Here is a 25,191-nt window from a genome sequence, read left to right on the forward strand (position 1 = left end):
GTGGTAATCTCGGCGGAATAATTTGTTTAAGTCCTTCCATGAAGGCTTTGATCACAGGGACTCTAAAGAGTGACAAGTGTTGTCGAGTTTGTAAGTAAGTTGCTAATGCTGCTAGGTGGAGACGTATGGATGAGTATGCTAAATTACATCTTTGCAAGTGTAGTAAGTAGCAAATGATGTTCTGGATGGATGCATTCAGTGGGTGTATATTATTGTTAGTGCAGTAAATGGCAAATCTTTTCCATTTGGCAGCGTAGCAAGCTCTAGTAGTAGGTCTTCTGGCTTCTTTTATAATGTTCATGCAGTCTAGTGGCAGGTTAAGGTAACCGAACTCTAGGACTTCAGGAGCCAGATCGCCAGATTCAGTTGACCTGGATCTGGAGGTCTGATCTCTCCATCGTTCTGGGTTATTAAGGATGGGGAGAGATGCATTTTTTGGTGTGGAACTAGAGAGAGTTCCAGTAGTGTGTGAACCACGGCTGGCGTGCCCATGTGGGAGCTACTAGGATCAGTTTGAGAGACTGCTGCCTGAGCTTGCGTACTACTAGTGGAATTAGTGGGAGAGGCGGAAAAGTGTACGCAAATCTGCCTGACCAGTTCATCCATATCGCATTGCCTTTTGACTGCGGGTGGGGAAACCTGGCGGTGAAGGTTGGGCATTTTGCATTTTCGTGTGTGGCGAACAGATCTATGTCTGGTTGGCCCCATTTTTGGAAAAAGGGTAGTAGAACTTGGGAATGTAGTTCCCATTCGTGGATCTGTTGTGTCTGTCGACTTAACAGATCGGCTATCTGATTGTGAACCCCTGGAAGGTGTTATGCAAGTAGGTATATGTTCTGAGGCATGGCCCACCTCCAAATGTTGTGTGCAAGGTGGGACAGCTGCAGAGAATGTGTGCCTCCTTGTTTTTGCATGTAATACATGGCTGTTCTGCCTTGTTCTGTACATGTAGTTGAAAGGATTTTAGTGCTAGGAATACTGCTAGTAGTTCTAGGTAATTGATATGGAGCACTTTCTGTTGAGTGGTCCATTTGCTCTGAGTGGTGTGTCTGAGGAGATGGGCTCCCCATCCTGTGAGTGATGCGTCTGTTGTCAGCACTATCTGTGGAAGAGGCTCTAGGAACGGCCGCCATTTGGACAAGTTTGTTATGTTCCACCACTGTAGAGAGCGATGTGTGCGGCTGTCCACCAACACCAGATCTGTGAGTTGTCCATGACCCTGGTTCCACTGACGTGCTAGACATTCCTGTAAGGGACGCATTTGAAGTCTGGCATAAGGCACAATGAAGATGCAAGATGCCATCATGCCTATGAGCTGCATGAACACTCTGGCTGGAAGAGAGTGTTGGTTTTGAAATTTTGAGATAAGAGCTTGTATACTGGCTATCCTGGCTGGACTGGGATAGGCTAGGGCTGTGGAGGAGTTTATGGTAGCTCGTAGATATTGGTGTATATGAGAGGGTTGGAGATGAGAGTTGGGATAGTTGATAGTGAACCCCAAGTTGTGTAACAGTTGGATGGTTTGGTGAGAGTGTAGAACACATTGGTCTAATGACTTGGCTTTTATTAGCCAGTCTAGATAACGGGTAGACATGAATTTGTTGTCTTCTGAGATGTGCTGCTACTACTGCAAGACATTTTGTGAATACTCTGGGCGCGGTTGTTACCCCGAATGGAAGGACTGTGAACTGGTAGTGTTGTCCGTCCACCACAAACCTCAGGTACTTCCAGTGAGCAGGATGTATGGGAATGTGGAAGTATGAGTATGAGATCTAGTGTGGCAAGGAAATCTCCTTATTGCAGCAGTGGGAGCACTTGTTGAAGAGTGATCATATGGAAATGATCTGAGTGTATATACAGATTTAGGGGTCTGAGGTAGAGTATTGGTCTTAGAGTCCCGTCCTTTTTGGGGATTAGGAAGTACAGTGACTATACTCCTGTTCCTTGATGCTCTAAGGGAACTGGCTCTATTGCGTGCTTTTGAAGCAGTGAGAGAACCTCCTGTTTGAGGAGCGTAAGATGGTGTGCTGACATGGGACGCTGTTTGGGTGGTATGTGTGGAGGGGTAGCTGTAGGTTCCAGGCAGTAACCATACTGGATAATTTGTCTTACCCACCTGTCTGTTGTGATGGAGTTCCAGACAGGTAGGAACTGTGTTAGTCTGCCCCGACTGGAGTGGAATGGTCTGGGGGGAGCGGAGGAAAGTCACAGTTTTGTGGCAGGGGTGGCGCGAGTGTTGTGATTACCTCAACCTCGTCCCTTGTTGTTGTTCCCTCTGTATCCGCCTCTGAAATAGCCTCTAATGGGAGATGTTTGTGTAGTGGCTTTAAATGTAGACGCGGTGTCTGCGCCCATATTTTTGGAGGCTCCTCTGTAGAAGGAGCGCCAAAAGGAGCCACGCATTTGTTGAGACTGTAATGCTCCCATGGACTTAGCAGTCTCGGTGTCCTTTTTCATTTTTTCAAGGGCAGTGTCTACAGCTGGCCCAAATAGTTGTTCTTGGTTGAGTGGCTGACTTAGTATGGTAGTTTGTACCTCTGGCTTAAAGCCTGAAATGCGTAGCCAGGCATGGCGTCTAAGGAGCACACTGGTGTTAATTGATCTAGAGGAAGTGTCTGCTGTGTCAAGTGCACATTTAATTGACGCACTGGAAATTAGTTTGCCCTCTTGGATAAGGTCATTTGCCCAGGTTTTATACTGGTCAGGCAGATGTTGTAAGAGGTTTTCTAACTGGTCGTAATGTGCCCCGTCATATTGTGCCAGTAGTGCTTGGGTGTTGGCAATACGCCAGTGATTAGCTGCTTGTGCTGCTACACTTTTGCCAGAAGCTTCTAGCAGTTTGGATTCTTTATCCGGGGGTGGTGCATCTCCGGAGGTCTGGGAGTTGGCGTGTTTCCTAGCGTTGGAAACGACCAGAGAATCCAAAGGCAACTGTCCTTTGATGTAAGTAGGATCTTCAGGGGCAGGCCTATATTTCTTTTCTATTCTAGGGTTAAGAACCATGGCACGGACAGGGTCTTTAAATACCTCGGGGGCATGCTTAATGACTCCTTTGATCATAGGTAATATTTGCACCGACTTTTGAGATTGTTCAAAAGTATCCAAGAGGAAATCTTCCTCTGGTGCGTCAGAGTGCATTGTAACCCCATGATAAAATGCAGCTCTATTTAATAATTGGCCAAACCCCAGATGATCATCTGGGGGAAGATGGTTTTGAGGGGTAGGGCTTTGGGTCTGGTAGGTCTGTTGGGATAGGGAATGCCCAATCATCAAGTGGTGAGGTATCTGGATCTGTGAACGGATCATTAGGATCACCCCCTAGGTCGTCGTCATCATCATCATCATCATCATCATGTGGTGTATGTGGTGGAGAAGTTACAGGTAAGGGTGGTGTAGGCAGAGGAGGTGGGTTACAAGGCAGTGTAGGAGAAGACGGGGGCATAGGCGATGTTGCAGAGTCCTTCTTGTGTACAGGAACTGGAGTAGATGGTGTGTCCAGTTTTCTTTTTTACATGGCACGGCCGTGACATGTCCAGTTTTTGGGTTGATATCAATCTTTTTCTGCCTTGGATCGATGGGTTCTGGGTGAAAAAGTTCTTGTTCCTCGGTAACAATTTTCGGTGCCAATTTTTTCAGTTCCGAGCGAGGTTGCGGTTCCTTATAGGTTTTGGCTTTAGGAGGTGTATGAGAGTCCTTAGCCGTTTGTTTCGGTGCCGAGGATGTTAGTTTCGGAGCCGAAGTTGGATCTTTAGGCTTGGGAAGCTTCGAAGCTGGCTCTTCTATGGGCCGTAGCGTTTTCGGAGGTGGAAGGCGTCGGAGCCGATTTCGGCCCAGAGTGTTCTTTTGGCTTTGGTGCCGAAGGGGCCGGTGGGACAATGACATGCGGTTTGCTTGGTCCAGAGCTACCGGAAGGCTTGTCTTTTTTCTTCGGAGCCGAGCCCGGAGGCGGGGCTTCTGAAGGATGTTTTCGGTCTCGACTGGGTCCAACAGGCGAAGTCTTGACCACTGCCTTTGGTTTTGGAGGGGTTAGGGCAGGGGCAGTAGTACTCACACGTTGCCCAGGAGTGATGAGGTCGTCTGAGTCTTTTGCCTCGGAGTGGATTTCGAGATCCTCGGAATCTTCTTCTGGGACATCGGGGCCTTCATCAAAGATGTCCTCTGGTTCCGGGGCTGTTCTCTGTGTCATGATGCATCTTCTAGCCATTCGATCTCGGATGGTCTTTTTGGATCGAAAGGATGCACAGGCTGGATAGCTGGACCCGTCGTGGTCAGGTGATAGGCACAGGTTGCAGACCTTGTGGTGGTCACTGTGTGGAAATTTTGCTCCACACTTTGGGCATTTTATGAAAGGCATCCTTTCCATGAGCCGTAGGCCTTACGGCGTGGATCTGCCCAGCTGCCCGCGTCGACGTCCGGAAGCGAGCCGATGAAATCGATATCGAAGATGAAGGTGATTCGATGGTTTTTCTGTAAATTTTGCACTTCAAGAAGCTTGGAATTGAGATTTCCAACTGGAGCGGAAAAGTTGCATCCGAACCCAATGGCGGAAAAAACAATCTAACGATGGAGTTGATGCCCATGCACACTATCGTCCAAGGGAGGAGTCCCCTATCTCGTAACTACAAAGACTTCTTCCAAGACAACAACGTGCAAGCATCCGAACCCAACACCAGATGGCGATCTATGCTAGTGTGTGATCTGCAGCTCATATGCCTCGAACACTATTTTCCACAATTTCATAAAAAGACACACAGAATGAGCTCTTACCGATTCACAACTTCCATTGAATGCAAGGACATGTCCATGTTGACCAAGACTGAAAAGTACTCTGTGATTTGACTGGACTGCATTAACTTCAGCAACATTTCAATAGCCACTAGAGGATTATTTTCCACTAGATCAGGTAGCTTTGCAGGAGTGAGGCCAATGTGGTAAACCAATTTGGGGTCCTTTTCTAGTTCTCCAAGGAGCTAAAAAGGAAAAACAAACAATGGAAAATCATTAGTGGGACTAATCGAAAAGTCAAGTGGTAGTTGGGTTAGACTAGAGTGGGGCAGATTGTAAAGGGCGAGTGGAGCAGGGCAGATTAGAGTCTGGTAAATTGGGGAAGATTGTAGTAGAATGGGGTAGATTGGATTCAGGTAGATTGGGTTAGACTGGAGGGGGGTAAATTGAGTTGGGTAGAATGGGGAAGAGGGGTAGAGTAGGGTGGGATACATCAGGTTAGAGAAAAGTGGGGTAGATTATGGTGGGGAAGAACGGGGTAGAGAGGAGTGGGATCGGTTGGGGTAGAGGAGAGTGGGCTAGATAGGGATAAAGTAGAATGGAGTGGGGGTAGATTGGGGTAGACTGTTGTGTAGTGGGGTAGAGTGGGGTGGGTAGAGTGGATTGGGGTAGATTTGGTTATAGTGGGGTAGGTTAGATTGGACTGTGGTAGATTACGAAGCAGCACCTGTCACTGTGGAACATGCAAGTAGTGTTGCATTCTTAATAACATTTTTAACTGCATTAAATGACCAGGTCGCATAGACACAACTTTTCCCAACAACAGGGTGCCTCTTCCAACGATCCAGTTGTTTTTCAGTCAGTGCAAAGCAGTCTCCTTCACGGGATTTGAAATGGAAACAGTGAAAGTACACCAGTAGCACGTTTACTGCTGCTGACTGAAAACAGCATTGCCTTAAGCCCACCCACGGTGGTGCATTAATGGTTCAACCGTTGCAACAAATGGAGGGTTTCGGCTGAAAAAGACAAGTGGCATTGCTTCATTATCCTGTGATTCTGGGAAAATCCCATAATCTCCCGGCATAAAAAAGGAGCAGGTTACTTACCCTGTAAGCATCTATTCATAGCGTGCAGTGCTGAAGATTCACATGCTATGCATACTCCTGTCATCTAGTGTTGGTCCGGGCTCTACAAGTTGTTTTACTCGCAAACGTTTTGTGATACTCGTCATGCGTCGTTTCTCTTCTCCCTCGAGGTATTGCGAATGTTCAACGGCTCCTTTGCTAGATAATGTTTTTTTCACCTTGCCATATACAGAGTGAGAATATATTCTGCTAAATTAGCATTTGCTGTTGAACATGCTGTATTTGTGTGTATTCTTATCATCATCTAATGCCAGCCAAGGAGGGTGCATGTGAATCTGCAGCAATGCACGCTACAAATAGATGCTTACTGGGTAACATACTCCATTCGTAGCATGTGTTCGCTGCAGATACACATGTAATGCATACATTTCAAAGCAGTACCAGCCTTGCGGTGGCATTAGGCACGAGAGGGTGCTTTTGTTTGAAAACAATTGTCTGAAGGACTGTTTGCCCACTAGAGCTTGTCTCACTTGAACATGCACACAATGTTTTGTAAATGTATGTGGGTTAATCCAAACTGCTGCTTTACAAATGTCACTAAGAGGGATATTTCCCCAAAACGCCATGGTTGCTCCTTTCTTCCTTGTCGAATGAGCCCTTGGCATAGTTGTTAATGTTAGTTTTGCTTTAGCGTAACAAATTTGGATACATTTTACAGTCCATCCAGCTATTCCTGCTTTTGAAATAGCCTTTCCTTTAAGTGGATCGGAAAACTAAACAAATAATTAATGTGTTTTCCTGAAGTGTTTTGTGCGTTGCAAGTAGTACAGAAGTGCCCATTTGACATCCCATGCATGTAAAGCACACTGTGACTGTTCATTGACAAGGAAGGTGTACCCAAAAAATTCATTCAGGAAAACAAATTTGATCCGTCAATCTTCTTTATTCAAAGTGTTGTTTAAAACTGGCACACGGCCACCGCGTTTCGTTCCTTTGTGCAACAGGACATGGGACAGGGTTTTGGACGTATGTGGTAAGAATATGGCTCCTGCAGCAAGTGTACATATATCTGGCTAATGTTTTCGTGGGACGGTGCCAAGAGGATGGGGTTAACCCGGATACCCCCTGAGTTATAGACCAGAGGTCTTACAAAATTACTGAAGGCCTGTGCACGTCTACATTTAGTTGCAGAGTATTTACTCTGTGTCATAAGTTAACACCAACAGACATTCAATGTGCAAACATGTATTCGAAATAACAATGAATACTCTGGAGTTTGTGTTCTTCTTTCACCCAGAACGATTGCCCAGCCAACACGTGTTTCGTCTGGGGAAGTACCCAGAGACTTCTTCAGGGCTTATGGCAATGAGAAGGAGATAATGGATCTCTCTGCCGGCTGTACTTCCATCCCGGCTGGCTATTAAGCGTGAGTATTTCTTAGCGTACCAGAGGGGTGCAGAATAGGGACCACGGAGGATTAACTATAGGGCTTCACTCTTAAATGGTTATACTTCCGTGCCGGTTCCAAGGAAGAGGTAAGTATATGGACCCAGGTACGGTCCAGCGGGTGCACCGAAGAATGCGGTTACCATGCCGTATCCCCAACTTTGCCGCTTCGTACAAATTCCACAGTAGGGATCAAATTATTCTTCTCTCGGACAGTGAGTAAACTCCGGGATTCTCACGATTAATGTTGTCTAGCTAACGTATGGATGGTGTATGAATATTCTAATATACACCTAAGAATTGAAGCCTGGATTGGATATTATTCCGTCTTCATGTGACTAGAGTACCCGAATGACACAGATACCAAATATTGGTCGTCATAGTTATTAATCTGCATTTAATTTTTAAGCCCTGATGAAGTTCCTACTGCACAAAGGAACGAAACACTTTGGCTGTGTGCCAGTTTTAAAGGACACTTTGAATAAAGAAGATTGACGGATCAAATGTGTTTTCCTGAATGATTTTTTGGGTGCACCTTCCTTTTCAATTAACTCTTTCGTAACACTGGCATCCATCAACGGCGGCTGCTGGGAGTAGCTGCACCGAACCTCACTACATGATACAATTGGAATTGAAGTGCTTAACCTGGTAGAATAAATATATATAGATCTGGGAGACTTGGGGAAGATACCTCAGGATAGATATAGACTCTGGACACTGAACAAGGAAATACAGGGATATAAGCCTTGGTAACGAAGGTTTATTATACAACAGGCTACACTTTTGGAGTCAGTTAGTATCAGAAGTATCGGTCTGTTGTGGCAGCATGGGGGGGTGGGGCTTGGGGCAAGGGAACCAGGTGACTCGTTTAATTTTTCTTTTTTGATTTTTTCTTTGTATTGGAGTCCTAATATTCAAAATCAATCAAATGTGTTCAATATAAATAATAAAAAAAGCTGACTGATCCTGGTGGGCTTGCCAGGAAAACTGTTGGGGGATGGTTCCCAAAGTTTACAGACACGAGAAAGATAGCCAAGAAAAAGTGGCTCAGGGGGAGACCTAGAAATCTATCAGATTGGGCCCCACATGCAATCACCATGTTAGTGCCATGAGCTGTGCCGTCTCGGATGTTGTGATAGTGCTGCTGCTTCTCAGAATCTGCTCCAAGTTTTCAGAACTATACTATTGTAAGGGGGAACAAGTGGCAAGGGATGGAAATTTGAAGATCCCTTTATGAAGGAGCTCAAGGTTTGTTGGCAACATTTAATGCACTTTAAGAAAGCCCAGAGTTCATATAATAGTTTCAGCCTGGGCATTCTTGGACCGACAAGTCCTGACAGAGGGCGCTCAACTGAAGCTCCCAAGTCAGGCTCCCAAAAGACGCCAGGTGGCTTTGGCCATGAACACCACAAACAGTTTCTTCGCTTTCAGAAAGAGACAAACAAGACAGTTTCCAGTGGGGATAACACCACGAGCAAGCAGGATACACTGTTCAAGGTCAGGGGAGTGAATCATTTTTCTCAAGTTCTTCTGTGGGAAAGGACTGGCTTGCTTCTGGACACAGTGATGTCCAATGGGGAATGTTTGGGTCTTACAGACAGTTGAAGGATTACATATAGAACACTATACTTCTCTAGTGCAGATTACCAGAACAAGGCTGTTTATCTGGGAGAGAACAGGTACTAGCATCAGCAGAAGAAGATGGAATGCAAGGACGCTATTTGGACAACAGTGCTGCACCCTCCAGGTTTTTCAAATGTGCATTTCTAGTGGAGAAAAAGGATAAAGGCTTCCAGCCAGTCATCAACTAATGTGAATTTAGAGCATGACTCGTGTACCCTCTTTTCAAAATGAAGGCTCGTCTGAGGAAGCAGCATTTCCTTGGAATTAAAGGACTGTTTCCTGACAGTGCAGATTTTTAGCATGCAGAGTTTCTTCAGCGCCACTGGCTGGATCAGATATCTGAATTTACTTTATTACAGTCTCGTCTCTTGTGTACTCCTTGGTATTTCACCAAGCTGCTCAGACTGATGGCAGAGTTTCTCCGCTTCAGGGGCATGAGGTTAACATTCTAAGTGGATGAAGTGATTTTGATAGCCCTGGGCCCAAGTATTTTGACAAAGCATTTAAAAACAGTGGTCGGTCTTCTGCAGAAACAGTTTTTTGATGAGCCAGGAGATACTGGATCACAAGATTGGGGATCAGACTAGTGGATTTCAAGTGGGCCATACTTAGACTTCCAACTCTCAAGGCGGCTAAAATCAATAAATAAATGTCTCCACAGGGCTCTTTGAGTGCGATTCTAGCTCAATGTTTGCTGGAAAGACTGTTGACCTTTTGCATACAAGCAATATGTCCAGCTTTGCTCCATTAAAAGGCTTTGCAGAGGCTGAAGATGCGTCACCTCAGGAGAAAATGTGCTTAATGGGATAAGATTTCCCTGTCAGACGAATCAAGGACGGTGAACCAGAGGTGGTTACTACAGATGAAGGCCTGGAATTGCAGACCCATTTCGAAATTAAGCCCAGATAAAAAGGTGGAGTCAGACATCAGCAAACAGGGCTAGTGTGGCTGCAGTGAAGACTCCTGTACAGATTTCTATATCAACTATCTGGAGCCGTTGCATTATGTCACTGGCGAATGACAATGTTCAGTGATCCATTGTGCTGTGAACGGACATAGAGTAACCAATGTGGAAACTTCAAACTTAATTTTAATTTTTTTATCTGGAACTGCTGCAAACTTGAAGAATCCGATTGACCTAGTTGGGTAACTGCACCCAGTAGGTGGTGAAGCCTCCGTCATTTATGGCCTGCTGTATTTTATTAGACGATCTTGGGAATTTTGAGATAAGGAACTGGTACTGAACCTCTCTAGGTAGGATACTATTTTATCTGTTATTTATTGTAAGACGAAAGAGGACTCATTCACCGTTACTAGGGGGACAGAGTCCAAAACCAGGATGGTTTCCCAAATTTCTGGGATACCCTGGGTTGTGTATAGTAAGGGGTTTAAGGGCCTATGAACAAGGAGGTCTAGCCCAGAGGGGTCACTTAACTGCTGCTTTTTTCAGGAAAACCTTTTTATCAGTTTCTTCTCCCAGCACAGACTGGTGGGTAAAGCAGGAGGCTGTTACTGATAAGGAAATGTTTAGTGCCCACTCGACTGGGAGTGAGGTGGGGGAGGCAATAGCATTCATAGGGTTTGCCGGAGTTGTGATTTAGGGATTATTTTAAGGTTGGTTGACAGACTGATCCCCACATTCTATATTCACAAAGTTCTATCTCAAGCCTATTCAGCATTGCTGGCGATGAGCAAGCTTTGAAAATGTATTTAGTCAACTGTGGCCCGAACTACAAAGAAACTCTTCCAAGTAACTGCAACGGAAAGTAGAAATTTTAGTGAGGTGACAAGAAGTGAGGATTCTCACCCACTGCACATTTTTGATAGTTTTACTGCCATCGAGGTTGAACAGCCAAGGAATGTTACTGAGGTTTTAGTGCTTCTGAAGTTTTATCTTACATTCCCGAAATATTTGATGTTCATTTCACGTTTGGTTTATAAAGTTCTTATTGGTCATTGCGATGTGACCATTATTTGGTTCTGCCAGTGGAGTAGTCCACGTTTTGGGCAAGATTAGAGTAAAAGCAGGATCTAATGGAAATTTACCTTGATCACACATGCACTGTGGCGAGCAACGCAAAGAAAGTGACAGAAGAACGTATTGTTAATGGCGCTCTGCGATTGAATTCTGACATCACATGATTTTATTTGAGAGAATCCTTTCTTGGTCACAATGCTTCTCGGGAGATGTAGTTTTTAAATAAAAGAGAAATATACACAGTGTTTTAATATAGCTGCTGAGCAATAAAGCAGGGGGGGGGGGGGGGGAGTGAAACAAAGCTTGCATCCTTATAATCAATATAATACTTATATTAGGTTACAAGGTGTCCTTGGCTATGGTCAGATGGTAATGTGGGTGCAGAGGGGCTGAGTGCAATTACATTCATCCACTATACCATGAGTGGGAGCTTTAGTCACAGTAAGCAATAGTTCCACCTACTGTGGCGGTCCAGCATCCAGGTGAATACTTTAGGACTTGGTTTTGCTTAAGAGATGGTAGTTTCAGCTTCATGGTTTTTTTTTTAAAGGGGAAGAGAAAATAAAAGGTTAATTTAAAAAAAGAAAAATGAATACTTACAGCTGGTTACATAACTATATGGTAGAAACTCAAACTAAGCATTTCAGGAGGGGTGGTTGGTGGGAATACCCAAGAAAGACCCATTTTCCTTTTGGTGTACAAGTCAGAAGCTAAAACGTTAGTTATAAAGTTGCATATGCCATACAAGAAACTCATTTGGTACATTTCCAGCAGATTACAGGCTTTCACATGTTGGGTGACCAGGTTATTTAGGCAATTTGTCTTGTATATGGAGAAGAGAGAGCTACCTGTGATTGTTGCAAGGATGATAAGGGACTTTTGAAAGCCTTGGCCATGATTCTTTTAATCTCCACTCCAGTGCTGTTCTTTACACACATAGACTTGTCCCACTGGATGGCATGATCTGGCTCAATTGGATTTAACCAAGCCAGTTCATCCTCACAAATGTGAAGTGGAGGTGGTGGGCGGATGAATTCTGGCCGAAAATGGCCTGCAAAAGCAAGATAAAAACAGCTTTAAACAACAGCAACACAGTAGTAAAAATTAAGCATAACACCACTTTGAAGTCATTCCCATATTATAGATATGTAAAGTTAAAACCACAGTGGTGAAGCTCATGATTGAGATCTGCAATTTAGACAATGCTCCTTTCGTGACACAGCAAGAGTATCAATACATAAATAGTGACCTAAAGGGGTGTTAGGAGCACACTACATCACATCCCAGCACAGTTCGCCCTTTTGCATCCTGGTAAATGCAACACACAATTAGCACTTAAAAATTAGCTGTAGTTTCTCTCCTAATTTGGTGCAGACATTGCTCTATATCTCTAGACACGCGTTTCTGGGTTTAGCACTTCATCAGTAGAGAGCAGAAGTAGTAGAGAGGAAAGAAAAGTCATTTAAGGTTACTAGAAATGCTGCCAAATTCTTCTCAGGTCAAAGTATCACTCACAGGCACATCTCCAAAGCTAGTCATCTTGCTGGCTCAAGGGATCTGCTGGGATGTGAGGCAGTATGATCCCATCCCCCTTCTGTTTAAAATGGCTCGCTAGAATCGTGAGCTGACAAGCTTTTTGGAGGTGCACCTGTGAGCGATTCTGAGACAACTGTGGCAGCATTTTTAGCAACCCCTATTAAATTGGTTTATGAACTGTACAGATGAAGGATAAAATCCAGAAACACGAGTCTAGACTACCATTTACTAGGGACTTCGAGGGTGCTAAAGGTTTTGCCAATTGGGGGTACAATAGAACAATTTTGGATAAGAGCTCGGACACTGGGGACCTGGTTAGCAGGAACCCAGTGCCCTTTCAGTCGAAATCACATCATTTACCAAGCAAAAAGTGGGGGTGACCATGTCAAACATGTGCGCTTTCCAACAGGCTCCCTTGAGCCACTGAGCGGATGAGCTTTTAGAGATGCACCCGCGAGAGGTACAGAGACTTGAGGACTGTGGCAGCATTCTTTTTTTAGCAATTCCTGATAAAATTCACTTTCGATCTCTACTGATTAAGGATAAAATCCAGAAACATGAGTCTAGAGATGAACAGCACTACCGGCACCAACTGTGGTGAAATACTGCTACTAATATTCAAGTAAGCGTTAATTGTGAACTGCATTCATCATAATGCAAAGGAGCGAACTCTGCTGGGATGAGAGGCAGTGTGCTCCCCATCTCCCTTCAATTTAAAAAGGCTCTGTAAGGAAGTTGGCTCTTTATGTGATCTATCAATTAGTTGGTATACCATGTAAAGTGCCCAGGGGTTCCCTTATTTATCTATTTATTTACTTTTTTTACATTTATAAAGCGCACTGTCACCTAAAAGGTATCCTGGTGCTAAAGCGTCCAACTGGAGTCAGCAGCTCCGTAGAGGAAAGTGGCAGTGGGAGTTAGTGGGGGAAAACCAGGTTTTCAGAGACTTCCTGAAACGTAGGAGATCAGATGAGAACCTAAGAGAGGCTGGGAGCTGGTTTCAAAGCCGGCTGCCATCACTAAGAAGGACCACCGTCCCAGTCTGGTCTTCTTGAAATTCAGAATACAAACACGATTAGCTGGCGAGAAGTGGATTCAGCTCCTTGGAGCATATTTCTGAAAGGTATTCTGAAAGTGGACTGGACCACGTACCAGAAGAGCCTTAAAGACAGTACAAAGAGCCTTAAAGGCAATTCAGTGTCTGACTGGGTGCTAGTGAAACTCTTTCACTGCATCGGATGTGGATGATCTTCAAGGCCTATCCAGAGCCAGTTTAGCTACAGCGACCTGTACTCTGTGTAGCCTTTGCATCAAGAAGTCTGGAGCTCCTAGGAAAAGAGCATTACAATAATCCAGCTTGCTCAAGAGAACACGGTGTACAACCAGGATTTTGGCAGATGTTGGTAGTAGAGGAAGATTCTATAAACCTCGCGAGTTTGACAGAGGCCTTATAAGTGGACAGGGGCTTGCTATTCAGGGGGGTAAAGTGTTTGAGCAGAGTTAGGCTTAACACAGAAGAGTGAAAGACATTTGTAAAATACACACAACGATTAATAAATTACATGACTCAAGAAGGAGATCCACACCAATTTATAACAAGCATTGGCATAGCCAATAGGTCTCACCTTTGGGACCATATAAGTGGTTAGCCATGCAGCATACAAGCTGCGAGTTTACAAACATTACAAAGAAGACAAAGCAACCAGTCACATTTCGTTTAACAGTGGTAGTTGCGCTGGACAAGTTTTTTAACCACGTGTGCTTGAAGGTAGGCGCTTATTAATTGGCTCGACGTAAAAAAAAGGAGGAGGATGGAGAAACGTGGAGGGAGAGGAAGAAGTGAAGGTAAATGAGGAATAGGTGGAGAAGGGGAAGCAGAGAGACATGATGCAGTGATATGTAGAAAGATGGAGCAATACAAGTGAGAGTGGAGAGAGCAGGACGGCAAGATGAAGGGGAGAAGGAGGTTAGTGCAGAGATTAATGTTAAACGGTGACATGGAGGCAAAAGCAGTCATTAAAAAGAGAGCGCATTAAAGGCCACGAAGCGCTTTAAATTACTCTGCACATTGCCATGCGCGAGCAGGCAGGAGAGAAGGGTGGGGAACGAGAAGGGGTGGCGGGGGTGCGAGGGGGACGGCAGGCGAAGGAGCGAGGGTAGACGGGGAGAGAGGAAGGGAAATGTATGAGTAGGGAAGAGGGGGAGAATGGGGAGGCGAAGAGAAGGCCGAGGAGAGAGGAAGTGGGGAGATAGGGTCCGAAAATGAAGGTGCACTGCAGGGATCCGAGAGGATGGGGACAGAGGAGAGAACGGAGTGTGTATGGGGATGGGGTAGTGGTGACATTGGTGTGATCCTGCAGGCACTTCTAGCTGGTGGCTCTTGTGAGCTGGAGGATGCAGGTGACTTGGGCTGTAGACTGTAGCGGTCAGATACGTGTTGGAAGTCAGCAGCATAGCAAGGATGCCCTGGGTATGGTGCAAGAAAGGATCATGTCCCCTTTGCTGCTGTTGGGATAGTAAAAGACAGCAAGTACCAGGGTCCGCCGGGCCCCGGTGCCGCTGCACTAATGGCAGCTACGCGCCTACTGCACGTTGTAGTAGGCGCACTCTTGATAATGCTGTGATTTTAAGAACACTGGAGGATGCTCCAACTACAAGCTAATACTAATAGGCTGCATGGAATCGCACGAGACTGAGCATCTGGAGTGGAATGGAGCACCATGAAGCTGTACAAAATTGTCTAAACAAAGCACTAGACTATAGGCAGTTACAATTGTCGGTCACCATTACTGACTTCTCTATACCTCCCAAGGCGCATAGAGTGGAGTTGAAACGTAGCATACAGCGCTTGAAGAAGAAAAAACATGAAATACATAAACAGTATTAAACTCTGCTGAACGACACCCACAAACTGTGCCTTTAATATCAGAATGTCCCGTTTTGCTTGACAATTCGTGACAGGAACCCTTAATCACACGGAAAACATCAAAGGTGCTGAAGCATGTACGCTCGCACGGAAAACATCAAAGACACTGAAGCACGTCCGCTTGCTCCCGTAGGCGAAACGCCGTGGGAGTGACCCTTACAAATATTAACCTGACCCAATAGGACGAGGAATGCAGATGAAATATGTAACCGTATTAAACTCTGCTGAACGACACCCACAAACTGTGCCTTTAATATCAGAATGTTCTGTTTTGCATGACAACTCGTGACAGGAACCCTTAATCACACAGAAAACATCAAAGACTGTAATTTACCCAGGAACTGCGACGGATATCTAATTGGCGCCTAGGCAGAGATTAGAGAGACAAATCTGAGACGCGCTCCGGGGCTGTGCCTACTGATTAAATGTTGTGTAAGCACATCCGCATGAGTTTTGGGCACAGCCGAAAATGCTAAGTTGGAGCTGTGCTTGCTGCAGCGCCAAAGGCTTTGTGAAGGGTGCCCACTCTCTTTTTAGCTTCACTACTTGCTCTGATATTTGAAACAAATACTACAAAGTTGAAGTCTCCAGCTGTAGAACCGGCCCATCTGTAGCGGTTTGTTGTGTTTGGAGCTGCGTTATGGGCTTTTGTGTCTTCCTTGCGGAAAGACAAAAGAATCAAGTGTTAACAGGACACAGGTCAAGAGCACATCGTCCGAAAGTAGAAGTATAACTATTAAAAATGTTAATCAGAACATATTCTGCGAAATGTGATTATTTCTGGGTCTGTTTGTCTAAAAACAGTGAATTGGTGGGACCGAGGTAAGTGTGCCTCTGACCTGAATCATTGTAAATATTTTCGTGGTTTTCGGTTGACCACAGTGCCGGGCGGAACTGACATCATTAGCTTTTTGACAGCGGACGACGTCACATCACTGACGCGCGCGACGGCGGAAAAAGTGAAAGCTCCAGATGGCGCCTCGGGTGCTGAAAGCTGCTGGGTGCGCGCGTGCACGCTCGCGTGAACGCAAGCGCTAGGCCAGCCAGCAGCACTTTGAAAACTCACCTACTAAATGTCTCTCCGAGCAGCGCATGCGCGCTGACTAAGCGAGACCTAAAAATAGCAAGTACCTTTATATATGATTTGGCATTAGAGAAAAATCGTTCAGGTAAGTAAAGCGTTTTTTTAATGTAAATTCTTTTCACTTTAAAAAGTGGAAACAGTGTAGTTTATGAGATCTGCAATGTTATTCTATGAAAGGAAGAACAAGTTCTGCAAGCAGGCACAGTACATCGACTTACAGAAGCAATCTCCACGAGTTAAGGTGAGTGGTGGCAAGGTCCAAGGCAGCATCAACAGTACACCACCAGTGGCATGAGGGAAGCTAGGTGCAGATCATCCCAATGTGTTTCAATGGGAATCAGTCACTGAAAAAAGAGGCTGCAAGCTCTGTCTAGGAAGCCAGTTGGGCTGAACCACCAAGTGGGCTCAGGCCTTGAGATGCTTTGGAGGAGGGGAGGGGGAGGGGGGGGGGGGTTGCACCTTTGGACCGGAGGTGTCCTTATGCATCATATTTTTCCTTACTAGAGCAATCGTGGTTGAGAGGGCCTGCATGTAGAGGCTACATGAGACATCAGAGAGTCCAGGAATGATAAAACCATGATGGACTCTAGCCTTGGAGGGCTGTGGAACCTTGTTGGCACTGGTGGCCCACTTTAACTCGGGCAGGGGGTGACGGGTGCAGTGCTGGCTTCAGGTGTTGAGTTTTGCCAGTTCCGGACGCCACAGCGGTTTCTCTATTGGAGATTCTTTAGAACAGGTCTGCTGTTCACCAAAGGTCTTCAGTCTTTTAAAGCTAGGCAGTCCTCCCACGTTTCTGGAGTCACAGCTGCAGGACAAGTCGTCTTTGACGCAGTTTTCGACAAGGGATGCAGACACGCCGGCAGGGTTGGCACCAGGTCAGTAGCTTCTCTTCTTGAATTTTAGGGCTCGTCTGTGTCCTCTTTCTTCTAAGGTCATCAGGATGTACTTCTCTGGTGCCAGGTACTCCCCATAAAACTGAATTGAGGGGTGTTAGGGGAGTATAGGTTTAGCCAATGGACTACTGACCCTTGGGGTCACTACGCCACCTATAAGACCACTTCCTGTGGGAAGTGGGCATAATAGTGTCCTAGCCAACCCAAGAATGCCATCACGAAGATGGCTATTTCTGAAAAATAGTGTCCACCTCACAGTAGGCCACCTTAGAGGTGGTACTAAACTACAGGTGGCACGCCTACCTGACTAGCTTATTTTCCCACCTGTTCAGGTGTCATGGGGGCTCTGAACGCAGGGGTCTTCCTCTCCTGTGAGGGGAGCTCAAATTTACTTTCCCAAGAAGGCGGCTACTTTGAAGTACGCCGGCCCAAGGAGGCTAATCATCAGGTCATCCTGTGGGAGTGGGCGTTACACCCTCTTCCAGGACAGGCTTTTGTTCTGGATCTCCTGAGAGCAAAGGCTCTCACCCTAGGAGGTCATAACAGCATCTCGGGTGGCAGGCTGGGAGAAACCAGTCAGCAAGGACACCAGAGACTGGTATGTTTTGAGAGGGTACCTCTGAGGTGCTCTCTGGGTGCATGTATTGGTAAATCCAACACTGGCATCAGAGTGGGTTTGCAATATGAGATGTTTGATATCAAACATTCCCTTTTTTTTAAGCTATCATGTAGCTGGAAAACTCGTTTTCACCAGTGAGCAGCACGTTTTAAAATGGATTCCCTGTACACCTGCACTGGCAGCAATGGGACTGACCAGCACTCGGGCAGATCTGTTCATGCAGGTATGCTCTGACATGCAATATTCAGCACCCTGCCTTAGGGCTGTTAGGCCTGCTGTAGGGGTGGCTTACAAATATTACATGCAGTGGTAGGGGACATGGCACACAGGAATGTGTGACATGTGTTTTCACTTTGGTCAGCACCAAGACATGCAGCCTGCGATAGCAGCCCTGCATGTGCTTGGTGAGGGTTCCATTAGGGTGGCACAATTTGTGTTGCTGCCCTTAGGGGCCCTCTTTAGTACCTCAGGCCCTAGGTACAAGGGTTACCATTTACTAGGGACTTCGAGGGTGCTAAAGGTTTTGCCAATTGGGGGTACCATAGTACAATTTTGGATAAGAGCTCGGACACTGGGGACCTGGTTAGCAGGAACCCAGTGCCCTTTCAGTCGAAATCACATCATTTACCAAGCAAAAAGTGGGGGTGACCATGTCAAACACGTGCACTTTCCAACAGGCTCCCTTGAGCCACTGAGCGGATGAGCTTTTAGAGATGCACCTGTGAGAGGTACAGAGACTTGAGAGGACTGTGACTGCATTCTTTTTTAGCAATCCCTTATAAAATTCACTTTCGATCTTTACTGATTAAGGATAAAATCCAGAAACATGAGTCTAGAGATGAACAGCACTACCGGCACCAACGGTGGTGAAATACTGCTACTAATATTCAAGTAAGCGTTAATTGTGAACTGCTTTCACCATAATGCAAAGGAGCGCACTCTGCTGGGATGAGAGGCAGTGTGCTCCCCATCTCCCTTCAATTTAAAAAGGCTCTGTAAGGAAGTTGGCTCTTTATGTGATATATCAATTAGTTGATGCAAAGGGGCGAACTCTGCTGGAATGTGAGGAAGTGCTCCCATCCCCCTTCTGTATAAATAGTGAACTACCTCTAGTCTCTCTGGTACTGTTAGCATTTAAACTCCCTTCAAGTGCAACAGAATGAGAAACTTGCATCATACTCAGACAAGATAAACTTGTGATAAAATTATGGAATTGGCGCTTTCTTTATTCTGCCCAAATTGTTGATATTGTTTTCGTCCTAATTTGAGAGACACATCATGACTGTTGTTTTCTTTGAATAAGGAAGTCTTCTGAGTTGAGGTGTGCTGTTTTCGCCTAGCTAGTATGGCCCGCATTGAAATATAGTCGGGTACATGACACTTCTTGCAATGCATGCAAGGTTTCACATCGTGCATGGATACAGTTTAAGTTATATTAGGAGTTGTTATTTACACACACCAAGGGAGTTATTATATTATTATATGATTGCCCATTGTATATACTTTGTTTTGTTGGATCTTTGCGTAGGTGGATAATATCCACGGACACGTGTTTTCTCTGTTCGTTGGGGTACACGTTGTACTTTCCCCTTTGCTGTTCTAGAACAACATCACGTTGGGAACTAGTAGAAAAATACCCAAGGTTCTAATTATGAAAAAATCAAATGGCATCGGTCCTTTACTCTGATGAAGTAGGTATTTGCCATAGGTTTTTCATTATGACATCGCCACTTTGTGTATTAACACAAAAAGGCCACTGAACACCCTACTGGATTTTTATTACAGAAGTCTCATTTAAAGATATTTCGTGGTTTTCTGTCATTGGATGGTCATCTTTGCGTTTACTTGCGTTACAAGAAAATTACAATTGGTACGTCATATTCTTATTCCCTCAATATGGGGATGACACCTTTTGGGGGTTAATACATGGCCTTTTCACGCTCTGGGTATTTTAATTGTTTGGCATTTTCAGGGTTCGGTTCTCTCAATTCTTATCCTTATTGTTTTTTTGGATTTCCATTTTATTGGTGCTGGTGTTTTTATTTTCATCTTTATCACATATCTATATACAAATATGTGTTCCTTTTTCCACTCATTGGCTACGTCCATGTCCTCCATTTTTCTTAGTTATTAGTATTTGATAGCAGTGTATGATTTGATGGTTGATTAATTGTATTAGATATATATAACTTGATATATTCAGATTGGACAGACTAAGGTTGTATATAGATTATTGCTGTTTTTAATGGATCTTGATGCGTATAGGCACACATGTTTTGTACGAAAAACAAATGTTTTTCCTTTTTCATGTAAATATTTTATATGTAGTGAGTTTTGCAATAGGTTATATTGCATGTTTGTTTTTTTAAATTTCAGCCCTGAAGAAGTCCTACCAGATTAGGACGAAACGCGTTGGCTGGTGGTTCTCGATTGAAAATAAAGAAATTATTAACCAACCATTGGGACCATTGACTTTTCTCGTGCTAAATTGATTTGACCAGGATTTCATGTACATTTTAGTTTCTGTACATATATACCAAGGAAGGTGGTGCAGTTCTGATCCATCGTTTGCTCTTGTTGTTCCTGTTTACAGGAAGCACCCTTGGACAGTGGGTGCTTTCGGAAATCTGCACACATTGAGTTTGTTGATATAACTTTTGTGATTTTATTGGTCAAAATGTTCTAAATTGGTGCTGCGTTAGTGTTCTTTGGCCCACTGTCCATTTCTAGAAGATAAGATGTGTCTGCTATATTCCTATAAATAAATTTTTTTTCAAAAGAACCATTTCAAGCACATTTGCCCTCATGGCAACTAAGTTCCTCAAAAGGTTGTAAAACGTTGGGGCATACACTTCTTGAACTTATTACAACATTCAGATGCATTCGCGTTAGTCTATTTAATTTGTCCCAAGTCAGTTAATATGTTTTACATTGGAAACTGGCATAGGGATGTATTGTCGAAAGGTATATCTATAAAAAAATAAAAGCAACAAAAAAAATAGACAAACGCATCTCACAAGCTCAACTGTATCTAGTCAGTTTATAAAAGCTGTAAAAGATAATCTTGGTGGCACTGGTAACAGAGGGGAGACCCTCAACTAAAAATACTAAGTACTGGATTAAAATGAAAGCGGAGAGAATCATAAGCATCATTACAAACTGTTGCTTATTTCTTGGGCCTCGATGAAACTGAAAAATAATAGCCAATATCTTTGGTGCAATGTTTCATTCAGGAACTGGATGAGTAATAAAGTCATACTCTGAAACAAGGGGGTGGGAGAGCTGAAAGCTACTATGCGACTAACTCACACTGCAGGAAATTAGTCTCACAGGCTAGAACCATTCTACTCCACTGTGTATCTTTTTAACCTTTACAACAAAGGCCACAGTAAAACGAAACAAAAAATGCCACTCAGAAAAAGAACTACAATAATTTAGCCCACATGAGTTAATAAAGTCAGAAGTAAAACAGATTTTCTTTTTTTTTTTTTTTACAAAACGCTAAATTGATTTTCACATTGCTGCAGGAGAATGGAAGTCCACGGGTGCCTTTGTGGCAGTGCTACTTCATTCAGAATGTGTTCTAGGCAAATACAAAGTTATGAGATTAAGTTAAGGCAATGTATTGCAATACCAAACGGCTGCATGACAGCCCCCCTATTTTTTTATGTATAGATAGTACCAAGAGATCTTGCACAGAAGCAAAACGGCTGACTTTTAGTGTCAGAATTTATGGAATAAGTGAATCAGTAAGTTTTCTTGGCCTAAATAGAATCATCCAATCTTGGTTTGCCTCTTTGCCTGAGGTGACTTGGGCAACTGGCAGAGGCTCCACATCCAAAAGACAGTCATGACTGCCACCATATGGTGAGATAAAAACACAAGTAAGAGAATGTTTGGTCACCTTCATAAGACATCAGTTGCAAAAGTAGATATGTGGCTACTTTTGGTAAGGACATATAGTAAGATTTGGAGGTTGCAGTCTGGTGGCAGGGGTCTGTCAACAGTATGGAAGCAGGAGGAGACCAAAGAAGGAGAGAGGATGGGGCTCAGCATCTTCCAAAAACTTCAGTTCTGGAATACAATCAGTCACCCCCACCCTCGCACCTTCCATTTGTTGAAATGCAGAGTTTGAGAAAGAGATTGAAAAAGTGGTGCCCAATTTGCATTATTAATCTATGCATCTCAGGGTAGCTGTGATCGCCAGAGGCCAAGAAGGCATAGATTGGATTGTAAAATGGACTGCACACGACAAGGCAAATGAAAAAGTCAAACATTCCAGTAGGATTGCACGCTAGTCCAAGGGTGCAGAAAAACGATGAACAAATAAAGGACTATCTCAAGGAATTTGGCATGGTCTGTTCAGCAACTGACATGAGTGACAAAACAATGAGAAAACTTTTTCTACAAATTTTTTTTATCTTATGTTCTTTACAATTATTATGGTACACAAATGAGTATTTGACTGGTGGTGGGGATATTGGAAGGGATTGTGCCAGGTCAAACCAGGGCCCGCGAAGGAAGAGGGAACAAATTATGAAAATTATTTCACTGAAAGGACAAGGTCAAAGAACAAACCAGGTTTATAAAGGCAGGATGGAAGCTGTAATCAGCAGGGAAAACAGCAAAGATAAGTTGTGTCTCTGCCAAGGGAAAGCATGTATCCCTTAACTCAAAGAAATTAATAAAGTTTTACCCACCAAGACAAACTTGACCAATTTTGTGGCAGGAATAATTAGTTACAAGTTGTTGACAGAGAATTAATTGACCATCAAGTCAATAGGATAGCGGCAGGGATGAATGCCGGAGGTTCACATCAGGCTCTGTGTAAAACCAAAAGGCAGCGGCCCGTAGGAGAACTGTGCCGACACTTTACAACTTCCAATTCAGACAGCAATTCGACCCTTCATTAATGATTTCTCTTATAATCTCTAGATGCCACTACAGGCGGAGCCTTGAAGATCAGAATTACAAGTCCAAGTTGACAGTCACAGAAGTGGACCAAAGTTCTTGTGTCCAGTGTGGGGATGTGGACATTCACCAGTGTTTGGCAGAACAAGTATTAGGAAGAAGCCCACCCAAAGTCTAGTAGGTGGCACTGCTGTGTGGCTTGTGGCTTCCTGTAGGGTGAGCAGGGAAGCTACTACCAGAGGCTGTGGCCGAATGTTGACTGAACATAGCCACGAGCCACTCCAGCCTAATCCCTTTCCACCTCCCCAATAAACACCCCAGCACACCCAGTGAGTTGGGGGGGGGGGGCACTAGTTCCCCAATGTAACACTCTGGCAGTTAAGCTACTCCAAGCACCAGACTCCAAAACATCCACCCACTCAACAAGTCACACTATCTTGCAGCCAACGCATCACCAGTCTAGAGGTATATAAACTTGGCCAGAAGATAAAGGGGCTCTGATGGTAACTTTCCCACAGTAGCCTTGTAGGACTACCTCACTGATAGTAATACAGGGGTGGTGGTGCTGCAGGAACAGCAAATAACCTAAAAGCTGAACCAGCATCTAATACAGCCTTTGAAAGGAGGAAACAATCTTTGGATCAATATAATTTCGAGAGCTCTAGGCTACAGAGTCGCCAACTGCAGCTCCTCATTTGCTTTCCCTGCTCATCGTGGTTTCAATAGGGATCTGCGGTCACAGCTATTTTCAAAACTACATCTGAACCCATCCCCTACTCTAGCTGCTGGCTTCCCGGACCATGCTACATTTGTGCACTGAGGACAAAAAGTATACTTACCTGTAGAAGTAGTTTTGCAGCTCGAAGAATTTTCTGAATTTACTTTTTTGTTTTTTTAAGTTAGTGGGCGTCATTAAGTAGTTGATCATTTGGTGCCATGGCCCCCCTCAGATGAAATCAGATGTATGCGTTGGACGCCCCTCATGTGAATGCCATATTTTAGATTCTTTTTCCGCTTGACAATCCTTTTGTAGTTTTTGATTCCTGTTATTCTGAATCTTGAAGTACCTCCCCTATTCCAAAATCATGTTGTTTTCCAGTATGGGGGACAATCACTTGAATTACTCGTAGTGTAATTAACCATTAATTTTGCTGTGTGTACCTTTTCTAGATTCACATGCTGCACATGAATTCAGAAGCTATATTCCCCCTCCCCCCCAGGAGGTTGGGTTGAAAAGTTTGTATTTGGAAACAGGTGTCCGACCTGTGCTTCTTGTTAGCTTAAATGTCCACACAGTAATGTTAAGTGATGATGTGTATGGAAGACCATGTGACCGCAATGCAAATGTCATTTGTGGCACATTAGCAATGAAGGTGAGCATCACTCCTTTTTTTCTTCGTGAAGTGCACCCTTAGTTTTCATTCTAGCTTCACTCCTGCTGTCTTGTAACTATTCTGGATTGTTTAGACTATCCGTCTCAAGACTGACTTTAGTGACAGGCAAACATTTAATCGTGGTAACAAAGAAGATGAAAAATTGCTTTCCTTTCCGGAGATAGTCTTTGTTCCCAGTAAAATGTCCTTCCGACGTCCAGTGAGTGAAGGGCCCACTTAGCATGAGATTTTGATTTTTGGTAATAAAACCAGTTTTTCTATGGCTTTATTCAGATGGAAATGTGAAATCACCTTTGGCATGAATGGTGGGTTAATTCTCATTGCCACTCTGTCTCTGTGGATTTGCAAGGAAGGTTGTGTTGTGATTGCCTGGAGTTTACCCAACCGCCCAAACAAAATGATCGTAATTAAGAATGCAGACTCGAGTATTAAGTGTTTGAGTGTTGTGCATAGGCACAAAGTCTGGTCTTAGAGGGTGATATAGCACTAGGTTTAGGTTCCATATTTACATGGGAGCGGACCTTTGTAGCACTATCCTTTTTGCTCCCACTACGAATCTATTGATGACTGGTGTTTGGAAGAAACTCCGTCCTATGAAACACCTTGTGTAAGCTACTAAGGCTGACTGGTGTACTGTTAGCGATCCATAAGAGTCCTTCATCCAACAGGCAAGTGTGGTATTTGAGTATCGTACTGTCCTGCATCCAGCTTTCTCATGTCGTTAATTTTGCCTCCTCTTTTATAGGCAGTACTTAGAATAATCCCAGAACTTAACGGGTGATTAAAGTCTTTGGGCAGAGTTATGACTCATGGACATTTTCACAGAGATAAATTGGCAATTAGATTTTAACATGTTATTTAGCGTGTTATTAAGGCAAGATTTCATTTTGGCATCAACCGAATTGATGGCTGCGTGGGCTGCTTGCTTTACAACTAGTTTCTCAGATAATGCCAGAGTTGTTACAGAGACT

The 25,191-nt window shown here is 44.2% G+C and overlaps 1 protein-coding gene across 1 annotated transcript in view; it reads right to left on the bottom strand.

The window, feature by feature from the left end:
* Positions 1 to 25,191, bottom strand: part of CNOT11 (CCR4-NOT transcription complex subunit 11) — a 155,511-nt gene that overhangs the window by 70,704 nt on the left and 59,616 nt on the right. The window contains exons 4-5 of the mRNA XM_085622759.1: positions 11,706 to 11,908; positions 4,768 to 4,970 (exon numbers count right to left, since the gene is read on the bottom strand). Coding sequence (XP_085478885.1) covers positions 4,768 to 4,970; positions 11,706 to 11,908 — 406 coding nt within the window. The remainder of the gene's footprint in view (positions 1 to 4,767; positions 4,971 to 11,705; positions 11,909 to 25,191) is intronic.

Source organism: Triturus cristatus, chromosome 8 (genome assembly GCF_964204655.1).
Source record: "Triturus cristatus chromosome 8, aTriCri1.1, whole genome shotgun sequence".
Classification (NCBI taxonomy): Eukaryota; Metazoa; Chordata; class Amphibia; order Caudata; family Salamandridae; genus Triturus; species Triturus cristatus.